Raw genomic sequence first — 20,309 nt, forward strand, 5'->3', positions numbered from 1 at the left:
AGTAAGAGAGGAATTTGTTCTTCAGATATTAATTTGTTATTGAATCTAGGTAAATATGTACTGCTTTACAGATGAACATAGTCATGCAAAGATCTTACTGTCAGTGTCTCTCCTTGGTTTCCTGATTCATTGTGCTGTAAATTAAGCTGGATTTATCTGCATCAGAGCAAGGCTGAACACAGATACAGCTCAGGAGATTTGGCATCCAGGTGTCTGAGGATATCAGTGGGCACACCATAAAAAGGATCATTTTAAATGAGAGGTTCTGCCACAGTGAAAGGTAAATGTTTTGTAACTGGCCACTTCACTTTTGACTCCTATTGAAGTCTGATAATAAAAGCACAGTGATCTTGTTTTCTTACTTTGCTGTCCTGCAAACAATGGACTGAATGTCAACAGAAAATATATGCTTTGTTGTCCCAGGCTTTGTACACCTTGCTGTGCAAACTGAAGTGGCTGAGTCTCCCTTATAGAGCTGTAGGCTGCTGTAAAATATCATCTTGCCCAGACCATGCTGCTGGTTTTGCTTCTGTTCTTTTATTTGGAAAATCCTCAATATTCCAGTGAGTCCTGGAAGAACTGACTTACAGGATTTTGTAATAGGGAAGAAGAGGAACACTTCTTCAAGACTCAACAAGAAGCTGAGTGTTTCTGAGAAACTTTTTTTAAAGCAGTAGCAACTGCTACTGTAAGGGGTTTTTTATGTGTCTCTAAGCCTCTGTAGCTAGCAAAGTGTTGATAAATTAAGGAGTAAGTGAAATAATTTTGTGATGTACCTGAGAAGTGGGTAGAACTTCTGTGCCAGGTTGAAGGCAGCTAGATTCCCTTGCCCTTGGTACAGCCCTGACAGCAGTGCGGAGGAACTGTGAGCAAGTTACTTCAGGAGTTGAGTGAGTGAATTGGAGATAGGGAACAGTATTTTCTCTAGTTTGAGTGTGAGAGGGAGGGGTTTCTCACTTCAGACATCCAGTGCAGCTCACCCTTACAAGTCAAGCCCAAGTGTGTTGAAGGGAAAAAGCTTTTAAAACCACTCAAGATGGCCATAAACTCATACAGCTGAGGACTTCTACAGCTGATCTGACCCTTTGAAAGGCCATTGAAGAGAAACAGGTGCTTTTGTAGAGCAATCCTGGAAAACACTTCAACACCGGAGGAGTTGAACGGACAGGCTGGATGGAGCTCTGAACAACCTGATCTAGTGAAAGGTGTCCCCTTGCATATGGCGGGGGGGGGCGTAGAGCAAGATGGTCTTTAAGGCCCCTTCCAACCAAGTCAGTATATGAGTCTATCTGGAGGACTTCCATAAAGCTGGAAGGTTTTGGTCCTACTATGCTGGGAGTTATAATGAGACTCTCAGGATTAGGATATGGCTTGAATGTTCTTGGTTTATGCCGCAGTTATGCTTCTGAAAGTTGTCACTTACCACCTTCATGTTTTTAGCTGTAGTATTGATTTTTAAAAGAAATTTCAATTGTTCTACCTCCAAGAGGCAAACTCAGAAACAAATGCAATGGTGTTCTGAAGAGTTGCTGTTTTGTCTGAAAATGGAAGATTGCAAAAATCTGGTAGGATAATAGGTGATAGGTGAGCCCCATTTTACTACAAGGAATATCTGATAAAATAACTGCAGCTGGTCATAAGACAGACCATAGTTAGGACAGATTTTTAATAACCAATTTTTTCTTCCAGAAATGGCAGTGTGTGGAAGATGCTAGTGGAAAACTCAAGCTGCACAAGTGCAAGAGAATGGCAGACTTGGCAGCTGCAAGCAATGGCAAAGGCACCTCCAATATTTTGCTCAAGTATTACAACAGGAATAGCGAAGACTGCAATTGTGAAGATAATGAATATAAGCTGAGCCACATCAGACAAAGAAAGAAACTTTTCTCCAAGAAAAGTAAGCAAACCCACTGCATCTTCTGTCTCTGTCTTAGAAAGCTGTTGTTTGCTAACTCACATAATTGTCTTGACAATCATAGGCATTGAATTGTGTTAGCAAATTTCCTGTGTATCTCAACTGTGAAACAGCATGTCTCATACTGGACAATCGGAGTTAAGAATACCTGGCCGTAGAAAGAATGTTTCATTCTGGGGAATGCAGTGCCAGTGCAAAAAAGGCAAATTGCACACAGTTACATAGGCTGTGGAACATGAACAATGTTATACAGCAAATACTTCAATTTTCAGTAGCTCCTGCAATGCTTGCAGCTGTTACTTCAGTAATTTATTTTCAATAAGGATGTGTGTACTTTGTTATTGAAGCTGCTTGATTCTAACATCCTTTTCTTCTGCTCAGTCAGCAGAGACAAGTCTGACTTTTAATCAGATATAACAGCCAAAGGGGATGACTATTACTGGTTTCCTTGGCACAGATTATTGCTTTACCAGAAGGCCCATTTTACTGACCCTGTTAAACCTTAGTCAGACTAACATGTATATTTGAAGTATGTAGTTTAATTATAGATTAGAGGTAAATGGCAACACGGAATTATTAGTTACTTGTAATGTTTCTTTCATCTTACGCCAAAAATACTGAGCCTTACTTATTTAGCAGAGTAGTCTTTTTATATAATGGCACAAACCTGAAACACAGAGTTTAAATTTATTTTCTCCCATTATATTTGCCTTGCAAGCTGATTAGTAATTACTAAGCAAATTCTTAAAAAAAATTACTGGTTCCATCAACTATACTTGATATTTAAATATGTGCTACAGCCGACAATCTGTAAAAAACACTAGAATTTGTACTTATTTAACTACTTTTTTTAAAGTCACAGAAGGAAGTTAAATCATGGGGAGTCAATAGCAGTAGATGGAAGGCACTAAATGAGGACAGGAAAACAAAATGTGGGCAACATAATGGTATCTGATAATACTTAATACTTAAGTGCTTCACATTGTTGCTTTCTAAACATTAACTAATTTTCACAACATTCAAAGGAGGTGGTTAAGTGTATAATTACCTTTAGTTTATGTACATAGGAAGTTAAGATAGAAAAAAGTGAAACTTGCTCCCTCTTACAGAAGGATGAGAATGGTGCTTTTTTCCTCTGTGTTCTGCTCAGATGAGACAGAGTTTATACTACACCCTTCAGCTCATTAGCTTCACTGAACTTTAAGGTATAAACTTCAGCAACATATAACAGGATTTTGACAATCACATTACCTTGCTTGTGTTTAAAGTAAAGTATTTGCCTCCACAGATGCTCCATCCATCTTCCCACATCCAGGGTGTGCTATACAGGGAAAAGGTTAGCTTGGACCTATTGACAGACACCTTTTCATTTGTGTTGGCTATTCTTCTACATGCACTTATCTAATAAATCACACAGCAAATGCAAGTGAGTCCAAAGCAGTACAAGTCAAGGTGACATACCAAGGTTTTTCAAAACAACATATGTGGAAAGCTGTCTCACTGGACTATGGTTAGTTAAGAGAGTGGCCTGGATACTCATGATGAGTATTTGGGTTTTTAAGACTTGTTCTGTGAGACTTGGGATAAAGTGTGGTCTGTGCTGGGTTGCATAATTGTTAGGGCACCTCTGGGGTCTTCTACTCAGAATTTGATGAGTGCATGAGATTATACTGCAGCCCTGCTTGAATACCAGTAAATGCTATTCATTAGTTTGAACAACTGCCAAACAAAATAGAAGTTTCTATTCTAAGGGTCACGTCCATATTAATGCAGTAGTTTCAAGCAGTAGCAAAGTTTTGAAAGAAATGCCCTGATCACTCATTTCTATTGTGCACAACAGAGATAGATTTGCAAAAGGTCATTTTATTGGATTCCAATCTGTAGTCATTTGCAAAAAAGCAGAATGGATGCCCTGCATCTAGGGTGCATCAAGCAAGTTGCAAACCCTAATAGGGTATAAGAATTGGTCTTTCAGAAAGATTGAAACCAGTTACATATAGTGAGAACAGATGGTGTAAAAGACCAGACAAAATTGCTGGTACAGAGGCTGGAGCACCAGACATTTTGGTAAAATAATTACTTTCTGATGTAGGCATGGTTTAGAATGCATTTTCAGGTGCACCAGTGCATTTAGCAGGCAATGTTGTTTTCTAAATTGAGTAAAATCAGTTTCACAATAGGGCTGTGTCATATATGTGCCATTTGGACAATGTCAAAATACATTACTTGACTGCAAAGCACTTAAGTGGCAGAAACACATAAACATGAATATTTGGTATGTCTGGGTTTAGGTGTCTGGAATGTTTGCATTTTTGTCCTCTTTATTTCTTTAGTATACTCTTAATTTTTATAAGAAAGATCAAATACAGCTTTGCAGTAGGTGGAAAGTTTAAAGTAAATAATGAGGTCTCAAAATCTTTGGCTGTGGTGTGGCCTATTATATTTTTCTTCTTGTGGATTTGAGCTCTTCTTCCTGTGATGAGTGAGTGTGTGTGATTAAAGGAATTCTTAAGCTGCATGTAGGAAAATTATGATAGGCCACACCGAACAGTAAAGAAACAGAAGTGTCTACAAAGAGGCTAGTGCATTTTTATTAAAATTTCCTTGACACTCTTACTTTTGAGGTGGTATCAATGCTGGATCAAAATGACATTTTTAATAACATTATTTTTTATTAAAAAGTCCATTACTTTACAGATAATGCATTTAAAGTATGATTTTTAATGGCAGTTGTGAGAATGGAATATAAGAAAGTACCTCTAAACTTAATCCATTTCTAAACACTAGAGATTATTTTTTTTAATGTCTTTACAGCACACAGTTTTACTTTGTGTTATCAAAAAAAAAGCTCTTTTGTCTACCAAATGCAAAATACATAGACATTAGTGGAAAATGTTGTTCCTTTCAGGTTCCAGTGAAGACAAACATGCTGGTCAAGTCCTGCGATACCATCTGGATGACTGGGGCTCTGAAAGCAGTTGGCTTTCTTGGCTTAAACTCCTCTGGACTCCATTTTGCAACTCAATTTTGAGGTTGCAACTTCTTAGCAATACCATCTCTAAGACAGGTGGTTTCTGTAGTGGCTGAGGAAGAGAGGCATCAGATTCATAGAGCTTACCAAAGCCAGACTTCAGTAACCTGAAGAAGGGAGCATAGATATTTTTGGCCAAATATTTAACATCCCTGGATTGACTGTTTGTAGGCTGTGTACAGAGGTAAATAGATTGGAAAGTAAAACCTGGGGGAGGATTGACTAATAAGTAATTAAACATTAGTATTTATGCCTGCAGTCCACTTAGCAGATGGGAGCGCACAGTTCAAATGAATATTGATCTTATCAAATATTTTAACCACTTCAGAATTTTATATCAATCACAGCACTGAGTCAGCACTGTGGGTAGCATGTTAGGATAAAGCAATAGAAGCAGTCCTTTATGAGGTGCCTCACTCCACACCAATTAGTTAGTGCTAAGGCTGTGTTAGTTTGGCTGCAAAGGGAAGAGTAACCTGGCTCCTAGCTGTTCAGGGACATGTAGTTGATGGTTCTCTGGGGCTATCTACTGAGGTTCAGCCTTCTAGATTGGTATATTAGACTTGGAAGGAATATTAATTGTTAGTTGGCTGAGCTGAACAAGGTAAAATGAAGGAATGATTAAAGAAATGGGAGTTTATATTTTAAATCTCATTGGTAGGGTGTAGCTTTTTAGAACTTCTTCCTACCTTGGAAAAGATGGGAGTTTCTGTCTTATTTATTCAAGCATTTCCTGAATTGGTGCCTGAAATAGAGCTAGTCTTTTGTGGCTTTTTTTATCCCTTCAGCTGTGACTCACCTGGCTTAATATCAGTAGTAAATTTTGAGCTACACATGGAAAATGTGCAAAGCCAGACAATCCAGCTGGTATTCTGCTTTCTGTGTGTGGCACTGACAAAAATATTGTGCTTGGCCCATTTCCAGGTGGGAGGAGATGTTTATTCTGCTTCCCACAGACTGCAAAACTACTTTTGAGATGGTGAAGTCTATCTGAAATTAATGTAAGGCTTATTGAAAAAAGTCATTCTGCATTAATGCCAGAGCGTGACAGTTAAGGTACTTTTTTGTCAATTTTGTCCAGTTCCATATTTTCTTTTCCCCCTGCTTATTTTGCTGGAGAGATTATCCCATTGAAGAAGCTGACCTTTCTGTGGAGTTTGGGATTGCAAGGATTGGTCTTTAATTTGGCACATTGGTTGAATTTTGCCTTTATTAGATTGCAGAGGGAAGTCCCATCTCATGAAGTGTGCTGTGTGTTTCAGTCTCTTTAAATGAGAGAATTGACCAAAGGATCCAAGGGATTCAGTTGTTTCTAGTAATGTCTGTGGTAACTCCAAGCCTCATATACAGAGTAAAGCCTTGGGCTTCCTTAGGGCAGGGAGCACAAGAGAGTCTGTGGTACCAAGGTTGTGCTTTTTTCCCTCAAAGAATGAGATGATTGTGCCTAATGACTGACTCTTAGCAGTCAATAGTGGTGGGCAGGAAATACAGTCAGAGATGGACCCCATCATACAGGAGGGAAGTATAAATAGAAATTTAGATTTCATAACTATGTTCTCTTTTTGCCATTCCAGACCAAACAGAAGAGGAGTTCTGGGGATTTGAGTTGGAACAGAGAACTTTGGAAAATAGTATTAGGGAAAAGAGCAATGAGAATCTCATACTGCACAGTGGCATTTCATAAAAAATATTTCATTTTGCTTTTGAGCTGCAAATGCAGAAGCAAAGTTTGTGGGAGTACATAGCACTGGAGGGTGGTGCTTCACAGAGAAGCTGGCTGTCTGGGCTGCACATCCGGGAAAGAATTGCAAAGAAAAGAATTGCATTTGGATAAAAATAAAGATTCAAGTATTAATCCCTTCCCCCCAAAAAAAAAAAAAAAAAAACCAAAAAAAAAAAAACCAAAAAACAAAAAAATCAAGTATCTAGCCCTAGCCTTGAAGAATAGACCTGGGAAAAGGCTCAGGCTGAGCACTGGGAATACTGGGACAACTTCAAGAATGTGTTGCAGGAATCCTAGCAGGGAGGAATTGTATGGTGGACAGCAGAAAAGCACAGAGAACTGGACCCTGAGGGTGACTGGTGGCATGGCTGTCATGACTGTCACACTTAAGGTGGGACTGCCATCTGGTGATTGTGGAGGAAGAGCAAGCATCCATTTGAACGAGCTATTTGTTCTCACTGGTGCTGGAATAGACTATTTTTTTTCCCCTTTGCCATTCTTTTGCCTTGTACCTGCCCTCTCATACTCTGAGGTATCCGTCCACCTATCCATACTTCCATCCATGCCAAAGTGAAGGAAGCAGCAGCTCAGAGGACAACTGCAACAAACACTGTCACCCAGTTAATTCCAAACAGCATAGTATGGGCTGGGGTTTTTCCTTCCAAGAGACACAAAGAAGAGCAAATTGTAACATGCTGTTTCTGCTGGTCTTCCACTTTTTCCATGCAGAATTCAAACCAAACTATGCCCGGAATCGCTCTATCCGGTCTGTATCTGTTGAGCTGGATGGAGCTGCCTATCACCTGCCTTTAGAGGATGGATACCAGCCCATCTTACCAAGGAACATCACCAAGTGGCACAAGGTGCAGAGAGCTGTTTTCCACGAGGAGGAAGATAGAGACATGGGGGAATATAGTGGCACTGGTAGCATTAAAGAGTACACAGCCCCTAATCTGATCAAAGTGACTCACAGGTAAGTGCACATGGTAGGTCTTTAAAAGCTTTTGCTCCTTAAGTGACTGCTTTTTTCATAAATGTGTGGATTGAAGTGTGCTAAGCATGTTGTGTCCCTTTTGGATACCCCATCTAGCTCCACTAAAATTCTTACTCCCATGTGTACAAGAGTCTTCAGTTTTGTTTTACTTTTGTCAGTGCAGAAGGGCGTGAAGCTCCTGAAGAGCTGCAGCAATGCTTTTGTCTTCTGCATTGGGTGGAGACAGTAGCCATCATCAGTGCATATGTTTCCAGTGAGAACAAGCAAAACTGTTGGCAACAGTGGTGTTAAACCTACATGAAACCAGGAGAGGCCTTACTCCTGGAAATCAGTGTGCAATGGGGTAACCTGGCCTGGCTGGAGACCAAAGGCCCTGACTGGAGCATGAACTGGTTTTGTGTCAGTGGTTGCTTTGTACAGAGTTTTCTGTAAACAGCGCTAGGAAAGGGAAATCTGTATTATGAATGAAGTTGGATGGACCGGGAACATTGGGAAATGGAACATACTGAGAGAGGGAAGGCAATTGTCTGACCACTCTAACAGCTAAAAATAATTTCCTTGGTGGTGAATCTAGGGACTGATTATGTCTCTTCAGCTGTACTTTAATTCATTTAGTCACCATTTCCATTTGCGAGTTATCAGAAAATCCACCAATCATTATTGATTACATGCTTTATATTGTTTAATGACTAGCTCATGTAAGCATGCAGGAGCCAGGTAGCTGCTGTTGATATCTGTGTTTTCCATTTGAGCTCTGTTCACAGAAGTGAATTAGAAACTCACCAATAGGAAATGTAGGCATCAGAGAATTGTGCTCTCTTACTCTGTCTCTCATGAATGTTCAGGACCCTTAAATCACTGTTTGTTTTTTTTTTTTCTTCTGGAGAAAAATTGAATTTACTTTTGCTGCCTTAGTGAGTGAATCCCAGATTTGTACAAGGAACTGTCAGGAAGACTGTACATAATTCATGAGCCTTCCCTAGCAGAAAAGAAGGCAATGGGACAACATACATGAGGTGGTTTAAAGAAAATAAAGAATCACTGCAAGTATTCAACTTTAATTTAAACAAGCATTCAGAAATAGCTGCATGGTATTCAACCCCTAATAAACTTTCCAGTTAAATCTGTCAAGTGGCGATTTTTGCTTTCTTCTTTATCAAATAATTTTAAAAACTGGATTTCACTAGAAGTTAGTGAAACATAAAGATTTTATATTGTCAGAGGATCTTTTGCTTTCAAACTGAATGAGATTTCCTTGAAAGATTTTATCACTTTTGTAGAAAATTATAAAACTTCCTTGCTTCTGGTTTGTTTTTTTTTGTTTCTTCTACTTTCTTTATGGTGTAGTAATACATCTTTTAAGGAAGTATTTTATCCTTGCTCCTACCCCTGCATCACTCAATTATGCATCAGGAAATTGCTTCTGAGTTATGCTTTCAATGCTTGCTACTTAGTAATGATTATTTATGCAGAAAGTCTAATGAATAAGCAAGAATTCTGTGTAGCACGATTTACATAGAGAAATGAGTCAACAGGTTCTGCTTGATAGAAATACTCTCATTGAATTTTTCTACTTAAAAATTTCCATGGCAACTCAAACCCAGACTTCCTTCCTGGTTCAGAGCACAATTGTATTTTCTTGAATGAACATTATTTTTTGAATTCTGCATGTCATTTTCAATCCACGGTCTCATTTGTACTGGAGCTGTGTTATTAAGAGCAGCTGTTTACATTGCTCTGTGTGTGTGTGTGTGTATTCACAGTAATAAACACTGCTTACTTTTCCATGCCAAGGTGCTATATCCTGGAGAACAATACTGTTCAGTGTGACACAGATCTGTACAGGTCACTGCAAGCTTGGAAGGACCATAAACTTCATATTGACCATGAGGTCAGTGATGTTTTCAGTGTGTGTTTTTAGCATTGTGGGCTGATAAATCATGCTGACTATCTGTGTCTGCCTCTGGGTGTCTTTGTCCCTCTGTGAAACCTTCTGAATTTGCTGGCTGATTTCAGAATAGACATTTCAGAAATAATTAAATTATTACAAGTTTATGAAGACAAGATGCTGCGTGGAGGAGAGAACTGCAACTGAAAGCACAGCTGAGAAATGTCATATGCCTTATGAGACAAGACTTAAAGCTAACCCCACCCTGGGAAAAAAAAAAAAAAATCTGTATCTTTTTAACATCCTAGTACTCCTGTTCCCCAGTGGAGAATCTCTCAAAACACAGTTCTTCAGTATCAAATATAAAGGCCCAAGAAAAAGTGAGCTTCATTAGTTTTGGTGCTTCCAGAATTAATTTCTTTCACTTGCTACTGCTTTTCTTAACCTTGCACTTTGGAATTGAATTTTTTCATAGGATTGTGTATATGGAGAACCTGGAGGTAATTTGCTCTATAAAATTTGCCAGTAAAACTATTAGACATTTTTGCCACTAATATTCAATAATATTAGCTCAAACCTTTCATGCATATTGTGTATGAAAGAAGGTCTATTGTGTATGAAAGAGGATCTAAGGACCAGGTAAGGATGGAACAAATGCCAAAGAGAAGCATAAAGGATGGATGTCCTGTAATCTCTTATCAAATTACATTGAATTCACAGTGAAGTTCTATGTAAGAACTTCCTGGTCCCCTTTTATTGTAAACATTGGCACACAGGGCAGATACTTGAAAACTTACTAGTCTGCTAAGATTAAAAAAGGGCAATTTTAATATTACCATGGTCCTTTAATTTGTTTTTTTTTTTTTCAAAAATATAGCAAATATGGAGTGTCAAAGGAAATGACAACACATTTCTGTCCAGTTGTGTTCCTGATTTAGGGTCACAGGGCTGGATTCTTTGTCCATTTTCCTTGAACACTCTGTCCTGTCTCTGCTTCGACAGTCACGAGCTTCTACTACACCTATGGTCACTGATGGCTAATGGTAGTTCTGCAGAGACTGTTGTTCATATTAGATTAATTTTTCTTCTGTGTAGAGGCCTGCAATATCTGAGTGGAAATGGGCCATGCTGTATGTAAGCCAGACTGAGCAAAAGCGGGAGTTTCATTTAGTGAAAAAAAGGCAGTTAAAAATAAACCTCATGGGTGGCACAATTAACTGCTGATTGCTATCCCATGTGTCCAGACACTGCTAAAGCCTGCTATGCAAAGTGACAGAACCTTGCTGCTTTGCTTTTTCAAAACCTCTGAAGAGGGGATTTCAGATCACTCCTGCCCCATCCCCTTCCCAGTGTCAGAACACGATGAAAGATAATGACTTTGTTTTCCTTCAAGCAGCCCTTCTCCCCTTGCAAATTGCTGTAGAGCACAAGAGGCGAAATCACAGTGGATGTAGGAGTGTCTTCCTATCCCCCGCGCAGCACTGCATTCCACTTTCAGAGTCAGGAATCAGAGCAGGCAAATGGAACCAGCTTCCTCCTACTATAGTTTCCTTCCGGAAAGCTAGATAATTTGAAAATATTTGTTAGTGGTGAGAGCCACAGAAGGTACTGTAGAGGAAGGTCTTGGTAACAGTAGAATGAGTTTGAGAAAGTTAGAATAGCACTAAATCATGCTGTTTTTTTTTTTTTTATGCTGTCTTTGTGCCCCCTTTTTTTTTTTTTTTAGATTGAAACTTTGCAAAATAAAATAAAAAACCTGAGGGAGGTGAGAGGTCATCTAAAGAAGAAGCGACCTGAAGAGTGTGATTGTAACAAGCTAAGGTATTTTTTTGTGTACTTCCAAATAATTATTTGTAGTGTGCAACTGTAACTGATTTATGTCCTCACAGGAGAGATCAGGATCTGTTTTGTTCAGAGGTTGCTTGCTGACTGTACTCCTGTAAACACATTCAGGGGAAGTTAGGCTGCTGCACAAGTACAAGGCCCACTGTCTGCCAGGCAGGAGTTTAACTGGACAGTCGAGCTCTTCAAATAAGCACAACAGAAAATCTTCCAAAATCAAAAGATAACCCAAACAGAATTTGCCCCTGAAAAAAGCTGTTCAGAAAGAGACCCAGGAGCACTTTCCCCTGCTCATGGTGATGATGATGGAGCTGGCTCTGAGGCTGCTGAGAGCCAGGTATCACTGCGAGTACTGCAGCCACAGTGGCAGAATATATGAGTATCACCATAAAAAAGCAAGCTATGTCTGAATGGAGTCAAAACTCCAAGGCAGCCATGCTTAAGCTGCAGCTTAGGCACCTGTGAGAGGATGTAGATAAAACTTATTTATCTTACTGGTGGCACAGAATGCCTTTTCGAACGTAATGTTTAAAATCTCGGAGGTGCAACATACTCTACAGATACGATGTTTATAATTGTTGTGGAGTGTGGATGTCACCTGCAGGGATCCTGCAACATAGTGTCAGCAGCATATCCACTAAAATATGGAGATCATAAATTTCTTGGGTTATAGGGGCCCATGTCAAAAACTGCTTGAGATGTATCATTCTAGATGGTAAACAGACAGAAAGTTTATATCCACTGCTTTCAAAACTGATTAACTGAGTTTACATAAACTGAATTTACCTAATATGTACTGTAAAGATGAAATTATTTTTGGTGAATGTTTTATAGAAAATGTAAAAAAATGTTTATTTTCACGCTGATAGAGGGTACACTTATATTTGTACATAGCATTATTGAGATTACTAATCCCACTGAAATCAAAGAAATTAATCATCTGAGTTATATATGGTCAAGTGTTTGCATTGCAATTGCTTTAACATTTAGAATTAGTTGATACCCAGCATCTGTGCAAGATGAAAGAATTTACTGAAGAAGATAGTTCTTAAATAATCTTACTTTGTTAACTTGTTATACTGATTAAACTTATGAAAGCTCCCAAAAGTTTTAAGAATTTAAAATATTTGTTTATAAGGAGATTTTAATCTGGCAACTAATTGAATTCAGATCTACTGTTTAGAAAACAACATTTATTAAACTAAATTTGTGTTTGCTGATTTGTGTATGTAGTAATTTTATAAATAAGAAAATATTGCCAGTGACTGAGGCTTTTCTTTTAACTTTGGTAATTCCACAGAAAGGAAATTTCTGCAAAATACTGTAAGAGTTTCTGGAGAGGCAAAGCAGTAGTAACTTAGTGAGAATCTGTATGTCTGCTTAAACTCAGCATATCTCTGAATATATTAGACACTGCTCTTGCTGGGACAGTTCAATCTATCTAGTTCAAATTTTCCTGCAACTTGGAGCTAGTAATAATGGAGGACACCCCCTCCCAGTCCTACAAAGTACAAGCTAGTATTGAAATTTTTGAGTTCAGAAGGAAAATGACAGGAGAATAGTATAAACTTGTCATTATTAGAACAAGTTAGAAAATACTCCATTGCAGAAATGTAATTTAATTACAAATCTATTCTATCTGCCTCATGCAGGGAAACAACCAGATAAAAATAAAATAATAGTAAATTGTAGCTTGACATGAATATACATTGCAATGCAGTGTTAGCACACCAAGTGTCACTGTGGACAAAGAACCTGAGGAAACAGAGACTCAGTGACGCTGGGAAGTGCCTGATCCAGTTGAGCAAGGTTGCCTTTATTCATCACATACACTAATAAATTGAAGGGAGAAGTGACACTGGATTAAATCTTCAAATCCAGTCTGATAATGTGATGAGAAAAGGGGCAGCTGTCTTGCTGTTGTTCACCAGCAATGCTGTTTTTATTTTCCAGTTACCATTCAAAACATAAGAGCAAACTGAGACACAAAGGATCCAGTCTTCATCCTTTCAAGTAAGTGAAGGCCTGTTCCTTTGAGAGAGGATGTGCAAAATGTAATGTTAATATTAGAATAACTGGTACACACCAGTTACATACTAGGCGACAGTAGTAGTATTCAATTTATCCTGTATTAAAAAGCATAAACAGAGACACCTGGGCAAGGAACTAAGCCCATATCAAAAAGCTTGTAAATTCTAAGATAAAGTCTCTGCTTTTGAAAAAAACACATTGCAAACCTCAGGCCTACAAGCCCCTTTGGCTGCTTTTTTTCCATAGTGCTATGGAATTGCAGAGTCATCTCCATTTGTATGAAACACCATTTAATTAAAAATGTGGATTCTTTCCCTCTGACTGGTTTATTTTATTAGCTACTTTGGGGTGTTTTAGCTGTGTTCAAATCTAATAGAGTTTGCATGACCCTAACATTTCATGTGTGCAGGAAAGCCCTACAGGAGAAAGACAGGCTGTGGCTGCTGCGAGAGCAGAGACGGAAGAAGAAACTGCGAAAATTGCTTAAGAGAATTAAAAATAATGACACGTGCAGCATGCCTGGTTTGACCTGCTTCACCCATGACAACCAGCACTGGCAAACTGCTCCCCTGTGGACATGTAAGAATACTGTAAACTAAGTAACAGATGGGCAAAATTTGACTAGACTGGGCTGGGATGTTGGGTTGGTAGTAGTTACTGGTTTTATTAGCTCTGTAACCAAAGCAATACAGTCTTCTCTGTAGTAAATAGTCTCTGTTTTCAGTGTTGTAATTATTCTTGCATGAAAGGCAAGGAGGTAAAACCAACTGCAAATAAGCTACAGATAGTGAATACTGTACACTGATCAGCAAGGTATCTCACCATCTGGAATGTTTCACAATCAAATAAAGGAACCAGACAAGATGTTACCATAATTAGTCATGTCATGTGGATTATGTATGCACAGAAGCTGATGCTGGAAGGCATTCTCTGCTTTAGAGCTCAGGAGCGAGAATGAGAGTAACTGTCTATGAATAAAGTAATACTATAAACAGAAAGTAATTAGCAGCGCTAAAGACAGAAGTATATAGCTTATTGTCTTTATAACTCTTCAATTTGCAGTGGGCCCTTTCTGTGCCTGTACCAGTGCCAACAACAACACGTACTGGTGTTTGAGGACAATCAACGAGACCCACAACTTCCTGTTCTGTGAATTTGCTACTGGATTTTTGGAGTATTTTGATCTCAATACTGATCCATATCAGGTATCTGATCATAGACCTTCAGCTCACAGCTCAAGAAATACATCATTGTTACTTGTCAACAATAAATTGAAATCACACAGTATTGCTGCAGGATGAAGTTAATGCCTTAATAATTTAAACTAGTATAACATAGCTCTTCTTACAAATAACCAGCTGTATTCCAAAAATTACCAAATTACAGAGCAATAGTTACTAAGAAGAACCTCCTGTTTATTGCAGCTAATTAATGCAGTGAATACACTTGACAGAGATGTTCTTAATCAACTGCATGTCCAGCTCATGGAACTCAGAAGTTGCAGAGGGTATAAGCAATGCAATCCAAGAACCAGGAACATGGATCTTGGTAAGTGCCTCTTCTATTGCGCTCCGAAGAACCCCAAAGTACCCTTAACATTATAAAACTTGAATCAGTCAAAAGGATTTTAGGAATATTTTACACTAGTTATATCCTGCTGAGGGTGATAGCTGCATTCTCAGATTTTTGTACATGTTCAGTTTGTGTTATGTCATGTTTTTAAGATGAAAAATCACCCTTAGCATAGTGATAAAATATTGCTGAGATGCAGAAGACAAAGAAGGAACAATACTTGTGAAAGGGAGAGTATAGCCTAACAGCCACTATGAAACTCACAGACCTGAACACAGGTCAGTTCAAGTGGGAAGGGACTTCTGGAGTTCTGCTCCAAACTTCTGCTCAGTGCAGGATCAGATGTGAGGGCATACTAAGTTACTCAAGGCATCAGGAAATTTGTTAAATTCCCAAGTCTTTATTTTTTCTTACACAGGCATTGTTAGTAACATTGTTAATTTTTCTTCACCTAGGACTTAAAGATGGAAGCTACGAGCAGTACAGGTACGTTTAAAAAAAAAGTTACATTATTATTCTGAAGTACTAGCTTCATACTTAAAGAGCAAGTGTAGGATTGGGAACCACATGGAAATGCCTGGCTTGAAAGGGCATTTGAAAGACCTTTCTACCCCACTTGCTTTGAAACATTGGAGCTATTTGTTTCAGTGTTACACTATGTTCTGATTTTACTAGTCAAAATTCTGGCTGAATTCTTCTTCCTCATCATTCATATTGTGGTACTGGTTGTTTTCTTGGTGACGGTTAACTTTTTTTCTCCTTTTGCTCCTTGAAAAATAGGCAGCTTCAGCGCCGAAAATGGCCAGATGTGAAGAGACCATCATCTGCCAAGTCACTGTGAGTTGGGAGCAATTCACCAAAAGCATTAGCTTTTACTTAACTTTTCCCTTCTCATCATCTATTCTCACAGAATCCTCTAAATTATGCAAGAAATACAATACTGCCATAATTACTGACAACTACTGCTGCACAAAACCTCTTGGTACATGTTCTTTGGGAATCTTGGGGCATTAAAGTCAAAGCAATTCCAAACAAGTAAAAGGTAGATGCTCAGTTAAGAAACTAGTTATGGTCAATTGCCAATAAAAATTAAAGACCAGTACATTGGTTTTGTTTAAACTTAAACTAGTAGTAGCTACCTAGTGGTTTTACACACAATCCAGAAAGAACAAAATTGACTGCAATTTCTCATAAGTAGTGAGACAGCATCATGTATTTTCTTGCTCTTTATCCAACTACAGCCTTTGTGCTGTGACCAGAAAAAGGAATTTAAAACAGAAAGTAGACTACAAGACAGATTTGTGTCTAAAACTACTTTTTTACTTACTGAGCTGACTTTTAAAATGTGGTGATGATCTGGCAGTTCTCAAACTGCCAGAGCTCAAAGGTGAGGTAGAAATTTAAGTTTATTAAAAAGTTACTGTTGCATGTTGCTGTCTCTGAATCTCCCCTTAAAAAGAAGGCAGATACTTCAATTCATTAAAAATCATTAAGTGCTCTCGAACTGTGCAGTGGAAAACACAGGTGCAAGTCCCTTCCTAGGCACAGTCTGGTCTTCTTACCCAAGGGGAGTTGCTCACATAATGCTGTGGTATTATTTCTAATTTAAGAGATCTAAGACTGGCTTTAGAACCAAAATGAAGGTTGAATTGACAAGCTTTGTACAGGCTGAAGTTTCAAACACTGTCAAATTGTTTCTGTCATACCCACTATGCTTTTATTGATGGTTCACAATGTTTCCAATGTTTTTTACTGCATGGAACCACTAAAAATACCTTTCTTACTATTCTACTTTCTTACTATTCTACTAGAATGTTATACACTAAACTGTATTTGTTTTATTTTAAAGAGGACAACTGTGGGAAGGCTGGGAAGGTTAATCTCCCCCAGCTGCTGCACCTCCATGAGGATACAAACGAGGCAGGACTTGAATCCATGTACCGACTAAATGAACTATAACATTCACCTGAAGGACTGGCTAAGCTTTGAGGCTGAAATAGATAGACTGTTTGCACTGGTGAGTGAGATGAATAGAAGCAGTGAAATTATGGGAAATGATATCAGAAATACAGATCTCTCAAATCCACTGTTGTACCTGCTTTTTTGCTTTATATTATACCTCACCTACTTCACAAGGCATTTCACTTCAAGACACAATTAATTCAGGAATCAACTGATTCAGGAATTAACAGAGGAGGAAACTTAGCCACATCCCAAAGAGGACTGCCCCTGCAGTGGCAGTGTTTACACAGACAGCTGACAGGACCTTAAAACAATTTCCCATTCACCTGTATCTTTAGTTGTCGTGAGAAAAACTTCAATGCCAAGTACAACCCTAAAGCAAGATTTAGAAAACAAAGGTGCTTTTGCTTATCACTGGAGTAAAGGTAATGGTTCAAGAGAACTTTGAAAATATTCAGGAACTGAAGTCAGCAGCACCAAGTGTTCTCAACACCATGGAATTTCTTCAGTTTCCTCTGAGGATACATTTTAGTTCCATGTCTGCTTGTTCATTGTATTGTCACATCTGTGAAGATTAGAGAAAATCTTGACGCACAGGATGCCAGATTTTTGGAGGGATTGTGTAAATATTGATCGGTGTACTCTTTGAAAATAAATTCCTTCAGGTTGTAAAGACATTTCTTAATAAAAAGGAGTGTAATGCCCACACGCCATTTCTCAAAATGCTAAGTCAGAATTTATTCATTTTTGAAGGTACTGAAATATTTCAGTAAATGTACATCTTCAATTTTAACAAAATCAGATTTGTATGAAGGTTTTTTATGTGGTAATATTATGCTGTACATTCAAAACCAGAACAGTTCCTTTGAGAAAGTAGTGTTTGCTTAGCAGTGTAACTTTTACATTTATTTTTAAAAAAGGCAGATCTGAGGGTTCAGTACTTGTAGTTAATAATCTAGTTATACTTTAGTCTGCAGAAAAGGAAAATGGTAGTTACTGTTCTAAGGTTGTCAGAGGGGAAAAAAAAACCTGTAATTTTATTAAGAAAGCACAGTGTACCAAATTACTTGAGTAGTTTTGTAAGAACATCATTACATACGTTGTAGTACAGGCACTAGAGGTGAGATATGTATTTATCATTTGTTTCATGTTACTTTGCTACCTGTGTTTAAGGGCAAATGCCTGAGGGCGCTCATGGGACAGACTCAAACAACTGTGGCCTTCGCTCCTAACAAAGAGGTATTTTTTTCAAAATGCAAACTTAACTTGCCCTTGTAGAAATGCAGTGTAAAAATACAGCATGGAAATTATTTTGAAACCCTTCCTGGTTTTGCAGTTCGGAAAATCAAGTGGAATTATATCCAGGCATGTAGATCCCTAGTACCACAACCCCATATTCCAAAAATGTACTTGAATTTATGAATGAGGAAAAAAGCCCCACTCAAAAAGCAGTAGTGGAGTCTTTATATATGCTAAGATTGGGTTTGAGTATTTGTATGACATGTGGCAAGTTAAAGCCACTAGCCAAAGCTTTCTTTAGTTATGCAAGTAAAATCTGAATATCTGTCATAATCTAGCTATGTATTTTTGTTAAACTTGTTTAAAATTTCATGGATTATCAGAAAAATCTACTAGATTATGAGATCCTGAATCCATACAAGTAAGTAGAAAAAAACCCTTAAGTTCCCCAAAACCCCCACATTTTTGCTGCTTTCCAGAGAAAAGTTTTAGCTATCTGCCATTCCCAGTGTGCACACAGAAAGAATAAGGGGTTAGATTTTTGAAAAATTTGCACACCCTTGTGTGTTTAGCTCATAGTCTGGACGGTGAGGTTGTGACTGTTAAAATCCTGCAGGGCCAGTGCACCTATAACTTACTGGTCAGTCAGAAGGTTGAAAAGTTATCTTGTCCCTTTATAGAAAATAGTGAGTTGTGAGACTTGTATGTGACACAAGAAGCAGCTGGTATTTAATGAAAGGTACGTTGTTGCCAAGTCTGGGAAAAGATATCACCTTTTCTCCTTTCAGCTCTTCTAGAGCTTGCTCTTTCAGTTGAAAAACACATAAATTCTAGTTGGTGTCCGTGCTAAATGTGTGTCTCATAAGTGAAAGGTCTCAGTGTCACTCCCTCGGCTTTTACAGCCAACTATGATAAAATCTAAATCATTCTTTATACACAGTTTTCATCAGTGATAGCAGGGAATTTTCTCTGGCCTGTACTGGATAATCACCCTTAAAGTATTAGCTCATAGAGTGTCACAAGTTCTCATTTTAAATAGAAACCTTTATTTACATTATTATTAACATCCAAGCACAAAAACCAGAAGGGCAGTAACACCTTACAACTATTCCTTTTATAAATCAGTCCCCATGATTTCTCTGGTTTGCAAAATAAAATACAGATATTTCAAGCAATACATGTAATGTAAACTATGCTTAGATGCAATTCTCAATACCGTATGCCTTCTCCTGAGAATTTTTTAGAATATTGCTCTCAGAATTACATGGTTTCACACTTCTTGTATCATTCTGTCATCTGGTCTGCACATAAATTCTATAATAAAAGGTGTGCTAACTGGTGCAACATTCAAGTAAGTTTTGTCTTGTGACAGAAATGTGGTCTGAATTTCTCACTTCAGAAGCAGTATTTTAAGCCAAGGAAAAAAGTGCACTACACACAACTTTAATAAACACAAGTGATAAAAAAGTAACAGAGACATAGCAAAACAATGCTCATTTATGCAGCAGTGATCAGAGGTTGCTAATTCATCTCTTACTGCTGAATAATGTTATGTGGGTTTTATTTAAAAAAATATTCACAAAAATCTACTGCTATAGGACCAAAGCAAAATTGATGGTGGTAACCAAATGTCAACCGATTTCAAACTAGATGTACTATTTAGTGCTTCCACAAGCCATCAATGCATTTAAACTAAAAACCTTTTAATTCAGGGAAAAAAAAAAAAAAAAAAAAAAAGTGGGTAGTGGAAAGCTCCAGCATGCTAAAGATATGAGAAAAGGATGAGCTTTTATAATGTCAGTCAGCTAGGTACCAGTTATACATAGATGTATAAATAGAAGTACTAATTAAAAAAAAAATTGTACTGCAAGATGTATATAATAGTATATAGTCTAAGAGCTCACCTAATGAAAGCAACCAGTGTTTGTAGTTTCCATCAGTATAATGAACAACTACAAAATATAAATACTGTTCTGATTTGATATAAAATGCAAGGGATTGTTGCCTTTCACCCTCAGTAAGCAGCACTTACTCAACAAATAGATATGATCCAAGAAATGAAAATATACAAGTTCCTTAGGCTTTTAAAAGTTTTGCATTATAAACACACAG

At 37.9% G+C, this 20,309-nt stretch overlaps 2 protein-coding genes across 22 annotated transcripts in view; one reads left to right on the forward strand and one right to left on the reverse strand.

The window, feature by feature from the left end:
* SULF2 (sulfatase 2) overlaps positions 1 to 17,666 on the forward strand; it is an 86,769-nt gene extending 69,103 nt beyond the window's left edge. For all 5 annotated transcript variants that reach the window (XM_021539237.3, XM_021539236.4, XM_085558375.1 and 2 more), the window contains 11 exons: positions 1,690 to 1,897; positions 7,399 to 7,642; positions 9,458 to 9,554; positions 11,278 to 11,372; positions 13,347 to 13,406; positions 13,834 to 14,003; positions 14,487 to 14,629; positions 14,849 to 14,972; positions 15,452 to 15,482; positions 15,777 to 15,833; positions 16,846 to 17,666. In XM_021539237.3, the coding sequence (XP_021394912.1) occupies positions 1,690 to 1,897; positions 7,399 to 7,642; positions 9,458 to 9,554; positions 11,278 to 11,372; positions 13,347 to 13,406; positions 13,834 to 14,003; positions 14,487 to 14,629; positions 14,849 to 14,972; positions 15,452 to 15,482; positions 15,777 to 15,833; positions 16,846 to 16,876 (1,260 nt within the window). In that variant the 3' untranslated portion in view covers positions 16,877 to 17,666. The remainder of the gene's footprint in view (positions 1 to 1,689; positions 1,898 to 7,398; positions 7,643 to 9,457; positions 9,555 to 11,277; positions 11,373 to 13,346; positions 13,407 to 13,833; positions 14,004 to 14,486; positions 14,630 to 14,848; positions 14,973 to 15,451; positions 15,483 to 15,776; positions 15,834 to 16,845) is intronic.
* The window catches only part of NCOA3 (nuclear receptor coactivator 3), a 68,829-nt gene continuing 53,085 nt past the window's right edge, over positions 4,566 to 20,309 (reverse strand). For all 17 annotated transcript variants that reach the window (XM_077786967.2, XM_085558366.1, XM_085558360.1 and 14 more), the window contains one exon: positions 4,566 to 5,053. In XM_077786967.2, coding sequence (XP_077643093.2) covers positions 5,030 to 5,053 — 24 coding nt within the window. In that variant the 3' untranslated portion in view covers positions 4,566 to 5,029. The remainder of the gene's footprint in view (positions 5,054 to 20,309) is intronic.

Source organism: Lonchura striata, chromosome 20 (genome assembly GCF_050655825.1).
Source record: "Lonchura striata isolate lonStrDom1 chromosome 20, ASM5065582v1, whole genome shotgun sequence".
NCBI lineage: Eukaryota > Metazoa > Chordata > Aves > Passeriformes > Estrildidae > Lonchura > Lonchura striata.